Raw genomic sequence first — 14,431 nt, 5'->3', positions numbered from 1 at the left:
GGGTTCGAACCCACCAGCCTTGGTGCATGTGGCCAGTGCCGTAACAACTGTGCTATGGGCACTGAACATATTTTTACATCTTTTGTAGGAAACAACTGCTAGAATTTTACTACGTTTAGTACATTACCACATGAAACAAAGATGTTCACAAGCTTTTTGAAATTAATGTTTTTGCTTGATTTCCCTGTCATTCTTCTCTTTCTCTCTTCATCAAGTATGTTAAGCATTCTACTATGTGCCATACATTTTAGAGGAGATGCTAGGCCTTATATTCCAGAAGGAAAGATTCAGAAATAAACAGCCAGTTACTTGTATGGTATGATAAATCCCAAGATGGATGTAACCTCAGGGTGCATGGCAACTTGAAAAAAGCACTTAATCTTCAGAGACCGAGAAGGCATTGTGGAGAAGATAATTTTGTGGAATCCTGAGGCTCAGAGGTAGATAGCAAAAGTGCAGTGAGACTGATGTTTCAGGAGAAAGAAATGAGACACACAGGCCCTAAGGGGGAGCAGTGCATCTGGGCAGCTATGCTATGTGCCTAGCATGAAGATGGTGACCCATCAGGGGTCTTGCTGTATCACTCAGGCTGGAGTACACTGGTGTCATTATAGCTCACTACCACCTCAAACTCCTGGGCTCAACCAGTCCTGCCTCAGCCTCCTGAGTAGCTGGGATTACAAATGTGTACCTCCTCCTTTGACTAATTTTATTTAAAGATGGGGTCACACTGTGTTGCTCAGGCTGGTCTCTAACTTCTGACCTTACGTGATCCTCCTGCCTCAGCCTCCCAAAGTGTTGGTATTAGAGGTGTGAGCTACCTTGCCTGGTCTTGCCCCAGGTTTGAAAAATTTACAACCTGCATCAGATTGATGGTTCTGAGAGCTGGAAGAAAACCCCAAACCCATACCACAACTGCTTCTTATTAGGTAGGGAGTTTGCATTTTAAGAGATGAAGTCTTATTAAATCAGATGAATCAAAGTGGGGAGAATTTCAGAGTAGTGGAGTGGGGGAGAGAGATTTCATTCATTCATTCATTCAGATGTACAACTCTGTGAATATTTGCATAGTCTTCCTACCAGAAATTCTTCCCCATAGTTCTTTCTTGCCAAACTTGATTCAGTTATCTTTTTTTTTTTTTTTTTTTTTTTTTTTTGAGACAGAGCCTCAAGCTGTCCCCCTGGGTAGAGTGCCGTGGCATTACAGCTCACAGCAACCTCCAACTCCTGGGCTCAAGCGAGTCTCCTGCCTCCGCCTCCCAAGCAGCTGGGACCACAGGTGCCCGCCACAAGGCCCGGCCATTTTTTGGTTGCAGCCGTCATTGTTGTTTGGCAGGTCCGGGCTGGGGATTCGAACCCGCCACCTTAGGTGTATGTGGCTGGCGCCTTAGCCGGCTGAGCTATAGGCGCCGAGCCGATTCAGTTATCTTAAATTTGTAATGTGTTAGTTTCTGTTGCACACCATCTTACTTGATCATCACAAGAGTTCAAGAGAAGGACATATTCTGTGTTCCCTGTTCTGCTCCAGCTCCTGTACCCCTTCTTTGTGCTCCATTTAGGTTCCACCTCCCACCGAACCTTTAGTCTGCTCTTTTCCTGACTTCAGTCGGTGTATTTTGTTAGCACAAGCAAATCTCATTTAATAGAGTAAAATGGTTTTAGTGAAACACAGAAGCAAATTCTTACTGAGCAACTATGATTTTTCTCATTTGTTAAACTTGAAGATAGTGCACTGGAAATACTCTTTTTTTTTTTTCTTTTTGAGACAGAGTCTCACTTTGTCACCCTCAGTAGAGTGCCATGGTGTCACAGCTTATAGCACCTCCAACTCCTGGGCTTAGGTGATTTTCTTGCCTCAGCCTCCCAAATAGCTGGGACTACAGGCACCCGCCACAACGCCTGGCTATTTTTTGTTGCAATTTGGCTTAGACTGGGTTTGAATCCACCACCCTCCGTATATGGGGCTAGTGCCCTACCCATAGCCACAGGTGCCACCCCACTGGAAATATTCTAAATTCATATACACCATTGTGTTTAAGAATATAAGGTTTTGTGAATTGGAAGGCCAGGTAAAAAATAATTTAATTTTTTTTAATTAAAAAGAAACTGCCCTTGAAAAATTCCAAATGTCTGTTTGCACTTGTGGAGACACATTATTAAGGTGCCTTGGAACTGGTGCCCCCCACCTTGTTTTGGGGAGGGTTTTTTTTGAGGAAAAATCTCACTCTTGTCACTCTGGGTAGAGTGACATAGCATCATTTCTCACAGCAACCTTAAGCTCTTGGGCTCAAGAGATCCTCTTGCCTCAGTCTCCCAAGTAGCTGGGACTTCAGGTGCCGGCCACACTGCCCAGCTGTTTTTTCTATTTTTAGTAGATATGGGGTCTGGCTCTTGTTCAGGCTGGTCTTGGATTCCTGAGCTCAGGTGATCCACCTGCCTTGACTTTCCAGAATGATAGGATTACAGGTGTCAGCCACTGCACCTTGCTGGAACTGATTTTTTTTTTTAATCTTAAAAAAAATCTGAATGTCTCTTGTGTGGCATTAAGGCATTTATGTGGGAAAGATGTCTAACAAGGCACTGTTAGACTTGAGAAAACACAGCATAGAGCTGAGGATCTGTTTCTTTGTCTACACAGCATCTTATTTGGGGGGAATTGTACTACAATTTTTGGAAACTCCCCTTTCTATTTATGTGGATCTAATGGGAATTTTCATGTTGACCAGTGTCCCTACATGCATAATTAAACACTTGACCTCAAATGGGCTGATCATAATTTCCTAATGTCTAGAATTTGGACATAGGAAATCTTGGGCTTAATAAATAGCAAGGTAAATTTCTTGGGTAGTTCACATTTTAGGATTTAAAACCCAGAAGTTTTTTGTTGATGGTTTTTTTTGTTTTTGTTTTTGTTTTTTTAGAGATAGAGTCTTACTACATTGCCCTCGGTAGAGTGCTATGGCATCACAGCTTACAGCAACCTCAAACTCTTGGTCTTAAGCTGTTCTCTTGCTTCAGCCTCCCAAGTAGCTGGGACTATAGGTGCCTTCCACAACACCTGGCTACCTGGCTTTTTTTTTTTTTTTGATGTTGTTGTTGTTGTTGTAGTTGTCATTGTTATTTAGCAGGTCCAGGCCAGGTTTGAAACCCACCAGCCCAGGTGGTAGCCAGCTCCCTAACCACGAGCTACAGGTACTGAGCCAAAACTCAGAAGTTTTTAAGTGCTCTTCATGTTGGCATTCTACCATCTTGTTGATACTTAATTTCTGTGCCAGTCTCAAAGCAAAGTGTATTTTTCGTTGTTCCTTTGGTGCTTTTCCTGTTGTATAAGTTAATATTCATTAGGTTAAGGAGCTCATAATTGTTTGGTTTCTGTCAAGAGGTAAGTAAAACTCTCATTACTAAGTTTGAACTTGGCAGGAACGGCCATTTAGGGAAAAGGAAACTTAACTTTTTCTGTCATACAATATATTATATTATCTATAATTTTAATTTGTATCATAAACTGCTAATAAGATTTTTTTCTAACTCTATATCTAATAAATGCAAAGAATTCAAAGTAATATCCTCTTATAAAATTTGGCACATAAGAAAAATTATTCTGAATTTGAACAAAATTACTATTGATAAATTTTAATGGTTCATAATTACGTAGGTCTTTATACCATAATATTTCTTAACTTAATAAATTGCTTCAAGTATAAACAACAGCTACTGAATAAAATTTTTTAAAGTAGTGCCACTTAATCATAGTCATCAGTCTTCTTGGAAAGTTGTTTTAGAGTTGTTCACATTATTTTCATAGTGATGTTTAATTACAGGAAGGAGTAACTAGATAAAATGAGTATACTACAGTATAAAGTTCTCAATTATAAAAACCTCTTATGGCTCGGCGCCTGTGGCTCAAGTGGCTAAGGTGCCAGCCACTTACACCAGAGCTGGTGGGTTCGAATCCAGCCTGGGCCTGCCAAACAATGACAGCTGCAACCAAAAAATAGCTGGGCAGTATGGCAGGTTCCTGTGGTCCCAGCTAGTTGGGCAGCTGAGGCAAGAGAATCGCTTAAGCCCAAGAGTTGGAGGTTGCTGTGAGCTGGGATGCTATGGAACTCTACCCAGGGTGACAGCTTGAGGCTCTGTCTTAAAAAAAAAAACTTCTTATTTTCTTCTTCTGAAAAATGAATACTATTTCCTTGAACAGAAACTTGCCTATCTTATGATGGCTAATTCCATATTATATTCTTACTGGTATAAAATTGGAGACCTTTTATGGATGATGATTTGAATACATTTGGGGAACTGGTCAGTTCTTCTGCTCATATGATCTATTGGATTTTGTTGTTTCAGTTTTTTGGGGGGGTTGGTTTTTTTGTTTTTGTTTTTTGAGACAGAGTCTCACTTTATTGCCTTTGGTAGAATGGCATCACAGCTCATAGCAACCTCTAACTCCTGAGCTTAGGTGAATCTCTTGCCTCAGCCTCCCGAGAAGCTGGGAGTACAGGCACCTGACCAACGCCTGGCCGGGTTTTTTGTTGCAGTTTGGCCAGGGCCGGGTTCCAACCCACCACCCTCCATATATGGGGCCGGTGCCCTATTCACTGAGCCACAGGCGCCACCCACTTTGTTGGATTTTGTTTTGATCATGTAGTTGTTCATAGAATCTGTTTTTAATGGTTGGGAATTTCTTTAAGAGAATTTTTAAGTCCTTTTTTAATATGTTTGATAAATTTTGCTCTGTGGTTGCACCCCTTGTTGTACTTTCTTATTCCTAGAACATTGTGGATGTTATTGAACTGCTGTTCTTCTAAGTGGACTGACTCTCACCTCAGGAGGTTGCCATTAAGAGTGGAGGATAGGGGGCTGGGAGCATGCTGCTGAGCCTGGGTGAAGTTCACATATTTCGTCTCAGAAAATCCCATAGGCACTAAATCAGATCACTAGGACAACATAAGATGAACATGGCTAAAAGGGGAAGGGGTTTTTTTTTAAAGCACTCAGGAATAAAGGAATTATTAATAGGCTTTTTTACTTACATGACTCTGTGAGATAAGCATATCTCAATCTTAAGTAAAAGTTAAAGATCAGAAAATTTAGGTAACCTGTGACAGTTGCTCAGCTGGTAAGTAATTGGACTAGAGTTGAGCCCCCAAGTCTTGCTGATTCTCTTAACTGTGCTATTTCCTCTTGACTACACTGTAAAGGCATGTGAGGAAAAATGAATGAATGTTTCATGAAGACAAGTGTGTAGATCTCTTTAGATACTCTGATTTTGCACTTTCTTCCAGGGTTTGTATAGCAGCGTGTTCTGAAAAGTACCAAATGAAACACTTAAAACCAGTTATGTGCTTGCTAGTTGGATGGTATTGGCGGTTTTACTAAGAAATGAGATTAGTATGACATGTCGCATGTCTCAAGATGTTGCCCTGCATAGAGTGCCGTGGCGTTACAGCTCACAGTAACCTCCAACTCGTGGGCTCAAGCGATCCTCTTGCCTCAGTTATTGTATTTTTAGTAGAGATGGGGTCTTGCTTTTCTCAGGGTGGTCTCGAACTCGTGAGCTCAAGCTATCCACCTGCCTCAGCCTCCCACGGTGCTAGGATTACAGGTGTGAGCCACCACGCCCGGCCTAACACCTTGTATTTTAAAACAGTATAATCATCTGTGAAACAGATATCACTGAAAGTACAGTCTGTTTCAGGATTTTAAAGTTTCATGATGTGTTGACTGTATTTTTTCAATAGTTGATTACTAAATTAATGACATAGGTTTTTTGTTTTGTTTTGAGACAGAGTCTCACTCTGTCACCCTCAGTATAGTGCTGTGGTGTCACAGCTCACAGCAACTTCAAACTCTTGGGCTTAAGCCATTCTCTTGCCTCAGCTTCCCAAGTAGCTGAAACTACAGGCTCCCACCACAATGCCTGGCTATTTTTTTTTTTTTTTGTAGTTGTCATTGTTGTTTTAGCAGACCCAGGCGGATTCAAACCTGCCAACCCCAGTGTATGTGGCCGGCGCCCTAACACTGAGCCACAGATGCTGAACTGATCATGACATAGGTTTTTATCCTCCTGTTTAATTTAGTTTCAGAGTGCACTTTATTATTTAAGGAATAGGGTAGCTAATAGTTGTAATCAATTCAATCATGACAAATTGTGAAAACATTCATCTTCCACTTCATGTGTTAGGAGACCACTGGTAGCAAATACGCTCTCATTGTGATCCCTTGCTATGATAATGATAAAAAATTTGCAGAAAGATAAGTGGAAATGATAGATGCAATATTTCTCTGAAGTTAGTGTCATCTTTACATTGGACAGTTTAAGTGGTGTTAAGTATTTTCATTTCTTTTGCTAAGCAGTGTGCTTCTGGGTGTATGGAAAACAAACCTTTCCACACTCTTTATATACTACAATCAGACTTCATTATTAATTAATATTCGATATTTTTCCTTATTTGTTTACTTCCGAACTGGCAGTGGCTGGCTCCAGTAGGCATAGGGGTACCATCCTCTGTTCCTACATGCCAGTATTCTCAGACTTAACCTTTGATGACTTCACTCCACTTCTGGACTGTCCTTCTCTTTCGTTTTTAACCATTCATAGACCTGTTACGCATGCAAGGGTATGGAGTGGGAGCTGCTTTTTAAGATTTTTAAGAGGGTGCCAGAGCTGTGATGGCTGTATGTGCAGAATCAGAAGTGAGGAACTTGGTCTGACAGATTCAGGTATACTTTATAGGTATTTGAAAGAAAGTATCCCCAGAAATCTAGAATAGTGGACATATAATTTGTAGTCCTAAGGGATGGTTGTGCTGTCTTCTCAAATTTTTTTAATAGTAAATGCATCTGACTCGGCACCTGTGGCTCAAGCAGCTAAGGCACCAGCCACATACACCTAAGGTGACGGGTTCGAATCCCCAGCCTGGGCCCACCAAACAACAATGATGGCTGCAACCAAAAAATTGCCGGGCGTTGTGGCAGGCACCTGTGGTCCCAGCTACTTGGGAGGCTGAGGCAGGAGACTCGCTTGAGCCCAGGAGTTGGAGATTGCTGTGAGCTGTGATGCCATGGCACTCTACCCAGGGGGATAGCTTGAGGCTCTGTCTAAAAAAAAAAATGCATCTTAATATGTTTTGGAATAATTTTTACTAGTAAAAATAAATTAGAGGAATCATATGTTTATTCTACTGTGTGATGTTATTTTAATTACTTCAACTTTCAAATGTAGGCCAACACTGAACTTTTAAGATTACCTTAGGAATTTGTTCAAATGTGCTTGAATTTTAGCAGGATCACTTGGTAACTGAACCAAGGGTTACTTTGACTTCGTCATTAACCCTAAGCAAAATAAATCTCCTGTTTTCTCACCATGATGATAGTGGTGGTGGGGGGATATGATTAGATAGACTAATAAGTGCAAGTGATCTGTAAAGTTAAAAAGAAATTTTCCTTGTTTTATTTCACCTTACAGGTGACATTTTAATAGAGCATCTCTCTCCCTATACAGATATTGATTCAGATTCATTGTATTGTCATTTGTAGATATCTCAAAGCTCTTTTGGAAGTGAGTTGCTTTACAGCATTTTGGCTATATATGGCATTCACAGAACAGTCAAGCACTTTGATAAAGACTTGTTGCTTTTATTTTATCTTTAATATGTATACTTTTTTTCTTTTTTATTTAGTTGCTGATCATCTGGGCTGTGATCCTCAAACACGGTTCTTAGTCCCTCCTAATATCAAACAGTGGATTGCCTTGCTGCAGAGGGGAAACTGCACATTTAAAGAGAAAATATCACGGGCTGCTTTCCACAATGCAGTGGCTGTAGTTATCTACAATAATAAATCCAAAGAGGAACCAGTCACCATGACTCATCCAGGTAAACAAAAAAGGGGATTGTAGATTTTATTTTTTCTCTCATAAATTATTGCTTTAGGCTCGGCGCCTGTGGCTTAAGTGTAAGGCACCAGCCACATACACCTAAGGTGGCAGGTTCGAATCCAGCCCAGCCCACCAAAACAACAATGACGGCTGCAACCAAAAAATAGCCAGGCACTGTGGCAGGCGCCTATAGTCCCAGCTACTTGGGAGGCTAAGGCAGGAGACTCGCTTAAGCCCAGGAGTTGGAGGTTGCTGTGAGCTGTGATGCCACAGCACTCTACCCAGGGGGATAGCTTGAGGCTCTGTCTAAAAAAAAAAAAATTATTGCTTTATAGGGAGACATTCTACTGGTGCTGAAGCTATATGTATAATTTTCAACTTAATTATGTGATTATATTTACTTTTGGCATTTGTTTGTTGAGTTGCCTGTCTTTCCTTCTCCGTTGAATTCCTTCTTTTTCCTAATGATGATTACACTATGTAGTAGTCTATAAAACTTGCTCTTACTAAAAAACTGGCTGTGATTGAATCCTTACTTGTTTTACATTTCTACATTTTACCTGATAACTTTAACCTGATGTATTTGATTTGGAATCATTTGCCCAAGTTATGGCATGGATTCTCAAGGATTACCTAACTAGAAGGATGTTTTTTATCGCATCAGGATAAATGTTAGTAATTAGCATTATCACAGTAGTAACAATACTTTTTCATTTCTTGCGGAAGCATTTAGGATATTTCTAATGTGATTGCTTTAATAGCAATAGTCACAATTTATTGAGCACTTACTATATATATACCAGGTGCTATGCTATATTTTAATATGTTTCTCAGTAACCATGCATGACGTGGGTCTTCTCTCATCTCATAGACCAGGAAAGAGACTGAGGCAGGTAAGGGCCATCTGAGTAGGATTCAGACCCTGATTTGCTGGTGTTCTTTCAGTTTCAACACTCCATCCCCTTAATTGAGAACCTAGATTAAGTTTAGAATTGCATTCATAATGATTTTAGAATTTAATGACTTATTTAAAGAATTAACTTTTCATCAGGTAATTTTTACATAATCTAGTTATAGACAGTTTTCTGAGCTTAAGCAATTCTCTTGCCTCAGCCTCCCAAGTAGCTGGGACTACAGGCGCCCACCACAGTGCCCAGCTGTTTTTTGGTTGTAGTTGTCATTGTTGTTTTTTGGCAGGCCTGGACTAGATTCGAACCTGCCAGTTCTGCTGTATGTGGCTGGCACCTTAGCCACTTGAGCTACAGGTGCCAAGCCAAGGGGAGGCTATAATTTTGTATGTATCTTGATAGAATAGTATAGATTGATTTGAATTTTATTTCTTTGGGACTTTTTTCTTCCTTTTAAACCAAGTGCTTAGTTTTTAGAGCTAAAATTTATTTTTTCCAGTTTTTCCAGATTTTTTCCAGATTTTTCCAAAATCACATATGCTCATTGTAGGAAAACTGAAACTAAGGAAAAGTATAAAATTGAAAGAATATGTGATTTTTCATGATCCAGAGATCACTTGAGTCCTGTAACTTTTATTCAGGGAAACCAAAAGGAACCTATAGGGCAATTGACCTTTGCTGGACATCCCTATGGGAACACTTGACTCAAGATGCTAGTTTTTATGCTTGGTCTCAGCAGGTGTTAGTTTGTTTTTCTCAATTGTCTTACAGGAAAGAAAAACTGTTTGAAATTTTGAAAAACTAAGATAGCTTATCTTTATTCCATGCTTTATTATTATTATTACTTATTGAAAACATGAAGGAAAATGGACAAGGAGAAATTCAGTCAAGCAAAAGTATTTCTCTTTCCCAATGATGTTATTTTATATACACAAAACCACAGATAAATAGCTAGAGCAAAAGTCTTTTAATAAGAGCATGAGATAATCTGGGAATTATATGAGGGAATTGAAATCTTGAATTGAAAAAAAAATTTTTTTTCATGATTTTTATTTTAAAATGGTAGGAAGTTCCTATAAACTAGTGCAGTATTTCCCCTATATGTTCCTTGAAACATTAGCTTATCTAAATGTGTTCATAGATGACCCATGGAACAAAAAAGGCAAATTGTAAAATAAGTTTTAGAAAATTCTTAAAATGTCTTCCACTTTTGGAGGCTCCTGGTGCTCATCAGCATGTTGGAGGTCTGAGAAATCTTAAAGAACTTGATTTATTTGATTAATGTCCCAAACTTATTTGACCATGTAACTCTCACAGACTAGTGTAACAGCACAAATGCAGAATTTAGGTGTATAGTTTGAGGACATACTCTCAAATGTAAGTTTTTTTTTTTTTTTTTTTTTTTAGACAGAGCCTCAAGCTGTCTCCCTGGGTAGAGTGCCATGGCATCACACTCACAGCACCTCCAACTCCTGGGCTCAAGCGAGTCTCCTGCCTCAGTCTCCCAAGTAGCTGGGACTACAGGCGCCCGCCACAACACCTGGCCATTTTTTGGTTGCAGTCATCATTGTTGCTTGGCGGGCCCGGGCTGGGGATTCGAATCCTCCACCTTAGGTGTATGTGGCTGACGCCTTAGCTGCTTGAGCCACAGGCGCCGAGCCTCAAATGTAAGTTTTGTAAGGCAAACAGTTGGAGGTATGCACAAGAGCAATAGGAAATGGCTCTGTGTAGTGATTAGGTAGGTGGAAAATTAGAATAATGTGGGACAGTAAATTAGTACAAGACTTTGGAGAGAAATTTGGCACTCTTCAGTATAGTTAAGGAGAATTCATAACACTGAGATCCAGGAATTTGACACCTAGATATATACTCTACAAGTACTTTTGAAATTTTAATGTACATGCAGACTACCAAGGAATCTTGTTAAAATGCAGAATCTTATTCAGAAGCACTGGAACATGGCTCAGGAGTCTGTGTTTTTAATAAGTTTCCAGGTGATGCTAATATAGCTGATCCATAGATCTTGCTTTGAGAAATAAGGACTTAAAGATGGTAGAAAGCCTAGCGTTAATCCCAGGTTTCCCACCTATGTTGTTCTGTGAATTAGGCCAAGTTGGCACCTGCATTGGAGTTGGAGAAAATGCTCTCTCAGGACTCTTGTAACTCTCAATCTAGATTCTGTAAAAGGCCATGAATCCTCCATGTGAAGGATTCTACCTCCAGCCATGTAGGAGCTGAGGGGGAGATTTCATGTACTGACACAAACATTTATAGCCTCTCCCTGTGCTTTTCTTTTTTTCTTTTCTTTCCTTCTTCTTTTTTTTTTTTTTTTTTGAGACAGAGTCTCAACTTTGTAGCCCTTGGTAGAGTGCATGGCATCACAGCTCACAGCAACCTCCAGCTCTTGGGCTTAGGCAATTCTCTTGCCTCAGCCTCCCGAGTAGCTGGGACTACAGGTGCTCACCACAACACCTGGCTATTTTTTTGTTGCAGTTTGGCTGGGGCTTGGTTCGATCCTGCCACCCTTGGTATATGGAGCCGGTGCCCTACTCACTGAGCCACACTCACCACCCTCTTCCCTGTGCTTTTCAGCACCCTCGTTATTCTTGCACTTATGTGTCTGTCAGAGGAGAATGGATTAATTATGGCATATTTCTGTAGCAGTTAACTATGAATGAATTAAAGCTCCATGTATTTACATGAATAAATCCCCCAAATACAGTAACTTATAGAAGAATATTTACAGTCAGATCATTTGAATAAGATTAAAATGCAAAACAGTAATTTAAGAATATATATATAGATATAAAATAATAAAAACATATATAAGATGAATAACTAACAAGTGGATTCTTAGCCAGAGAAGAAAGGGATTAAGATCAAGGAAAATTAAATGAAGAGCTTTGAACACACCTGTAAGGTTGCATTTCTTAAGCTCGTGTTGAGTACATGGGTGTTTATTATATTCTCTTTAATTCTTGGTCATTTGAAATATTTCAAAATGAAAATCATAACTTTGTAAAATATTTATAAGGTAGAATTAAAAATAATGGGGTGAGAGGGATAATACTTCTGGGTATGACTACCTGAGGAGATCAGCAAATCTTATTCTGAAAAAACAACTAGACAGAATTGAGAAAGTCGTTTCAGTGTTCTGGAAATCAATCAAAGGTATACAATAATTTGAGACACACTTGTGCATTGAAAAATTGCCAGACTTCAGGTAAGAACAGTAGAAAGCTGTGATGTTTAGTAGGGGCTGCTTTCTATACTTGTGAAACTATGTTGTGTGGAGTTTTTGTCAGGGCAGAGCAGTCTGCAAGGACTGGCAACTTCATCTGTGCTGAGAGAATGGGCTCCTCTATTTGGAATAGAGGGTGGTGACATCAGTGTCCATCATCAGTGTCTGTGGAAGATGCAGGCACGCAAGCAAAGAGCCAGTGGTTTGGCAGTTCCTAGGAAGTCAGTCTTAAAAAGAACATTAAAAAATAAGAAACTGGGGTGGCGCCTGTGGCTGAAAGGAGTAGGGCACCAGCCCCATATGCTGGAGGTGGTGGGTTCAAGCCCAGCCCTGGGCAAAAACTGCAAAAATAAGAGAAGAAACACAGTGGAGATATTAGTGGCTGCACACCAAGGAGGAAACAAATTTCTTAGTTTCACCCAGGCATGCTGCTAAACAAAAGGAAACAGGCAGGAAGGCAACAACACCGATTTTTAAGGGGGAAAAAGGTCTCAGAATTTAGAGTTGGTACAATATATTATCTAAAATGTCTACTTTTGAACAAAATATTACAAGAAAGGCAAAGAAATAGGGATGTGTGAGTAATACTCGGGGAAAAAAATCTATGGAAACTGGCTCTCAGTGTCCCTAGATACTGGATTTACCAGAGAAAAACTTTAAAACAATTAATGTAAATATATTTAGGGAATTAAGTAAAATATGACAACAGTGAATGGAAACAATGAGTCAAGAAATACAGACTCTCAATAAAGAATATAAAAATGCTTTGAAAGAGCTAAATAGACATTGTGGAATTGGGGAGTATTATATCAAGAATGGAAACTTCATGAGAAAACTTCAACAGCCTATTCAAAATAGCACCAAATGGCCAAGGGGAGTAGTACAAAGGTGATTGTAGTGACATTCAGCTAGGAGGTAGGATGAGCTCATGAACCTAATTGTCAGACTTTCCTACAACCACAGTTCTGATGGCCATTCCAGAAAAAGAGTTCTAAAATTGCTTTGAAGGGTGGACTGGGCCTTGGTGTTAGTGTATAGCTTCCCACCGGGATTACATTGAAGGTGACCGTAGCAATATTTGAAAACTTAATTATCTAACATGATGCATCAAAATGACACCCGTATCCCTTTTGAATTTGCACACAATATCCTTTAAAAAGTATTGGTGAGTAAAATCTAGCAACATATAAAATAAATTAGATTCATGACCAAGGGAGATTTGTCACAGGAATGTAAAGTTATCTTAACATCTGAAAGCCACTTAGTAGAATAAGTGACAAAACCACACAGTTATTTCAGTAGGTGCAAAAAATGTATTTGACAAAAATCCAACACCTATGAAGATTTAAAAACTGAACAAATTAGAAATAAAAGGAAACATCATTAGCCTGATACATTCCATCTAATTATGACAAACCCGCATGTTTTTATATCTGATGATAAAAGAAGTCTTAACTACTTTCTCCCTAAGATCAAAAACAAGCCAAAGATCTCCATTCTATTTCTGTTCAACATTATACTTGTGGTTTTAGCCGTTGCAGACAAGAAAGAAAAAGGGAGTAAAAGGCATCCAAATTGGAAAGGCGAAAGTGAACCATGTTATTCACAGTTTGTATATGTAGAAAATCTGTGGAATTTATTTAAAAGCTACTAGATCTAATAATAGTGAGTTTAGAAAAGGTGCAGAAGATAAAATCATTATACAGAAATCAATGATATTTATATATGTTAGCTATGAACATTCCAAAAATGAGTTCATTCGCTATTTCCTGAAACACATCATATCTTAGCTGGGCACTGTGGCACATGCCTGTCAGCCTAGGCAACATGATGAGACTCCGTCTAAAAAAAAAAAGAAAACTTGATAAATTTAAGGAGTATTAACACAGAAATACAAGACTTGACACTGTAAACCAAAAACATTGCTGAGAGAAGCTGAAGGAAATCTGGATAAATGGAGAGACATTTCATGTCTTTGTATCTGAGTGCTCAGTATTGTCAAAGTGGTAGTTCTGTTCAGTTGATCTATAAATTCATTGCAGTACCTGTAAAAATTACAGTTGTCTGTCTAATAGAAATTGATACCTGGTCCTAAAATTACATGGAAATACAAAGTACCTAGAATAGCTGGAATGATTTTGGAAAAGAATGGTGTTAGGGCTCGGCACCTGTGGCTCAAGTGGCTAAGGCACCAGCCGCATACACCTAAGGTGACAGGTTCGAATCCAGCCCTGGCCCGCCAAACAACAATGACGGCTGCAACCACAAAATAGCTGGGCGTTGTGGCAGGCACCTGTGGTCCCAGCTACATGGGAGGCTGAGGCAGGAGAATCGCTTGAGCCCAGGAGTTGGAGGTTGCTGTGAGCTGTGATGCCACAGCACTCTACCCAGGGGGACAGCTTGAGG

General features: G+C 39.6%; 1 protein-coding gene across 2 annotated transcripts in view; it reads left to right on the top strand.

The window, feature by feature from the left end:
- Positions 1-14,431, top strand: part of RNF130 (ring finger protein 130) — a 110,809-nt gene that overhangs the window by 34,893 nt on the left and 61,485 nt on the right. For both annotated transcript variants that reach the window (XM_023518747.1, XM_003799158.2), the window contains exon 2: positions 7,680-7,874. In XM_023518747.1, coding sequence (XP_023374515.1) covers positions 7,680-7,874 — 195 coding nt within the window. The remainder of the gene's footprint in view (positions 1-7,679; positions 7,875-14,431) is intronic.

Source organism: Otolemur garnettii, unplaced genomic scaffold (assembly GCF_000181295.1).
Source record: "Otolemur garnettii isolate 467f Iridium unplaced genomic scaffold, OtoGar3 scaffold00146, whole genome shotgun sequence".
Taxonomy (NCBI): domain Eukaryota; kingdom Metazoa; phylum Chordata; class Mammalia; order Primates; family Galagidae; genus Otolemur; species Otolemur garnettii.
The sequence above is the reverse complement of the archived record's forward strand: the minus strand, read 5'-3'. Positions and strand labels throughout refer to the sequence as shown.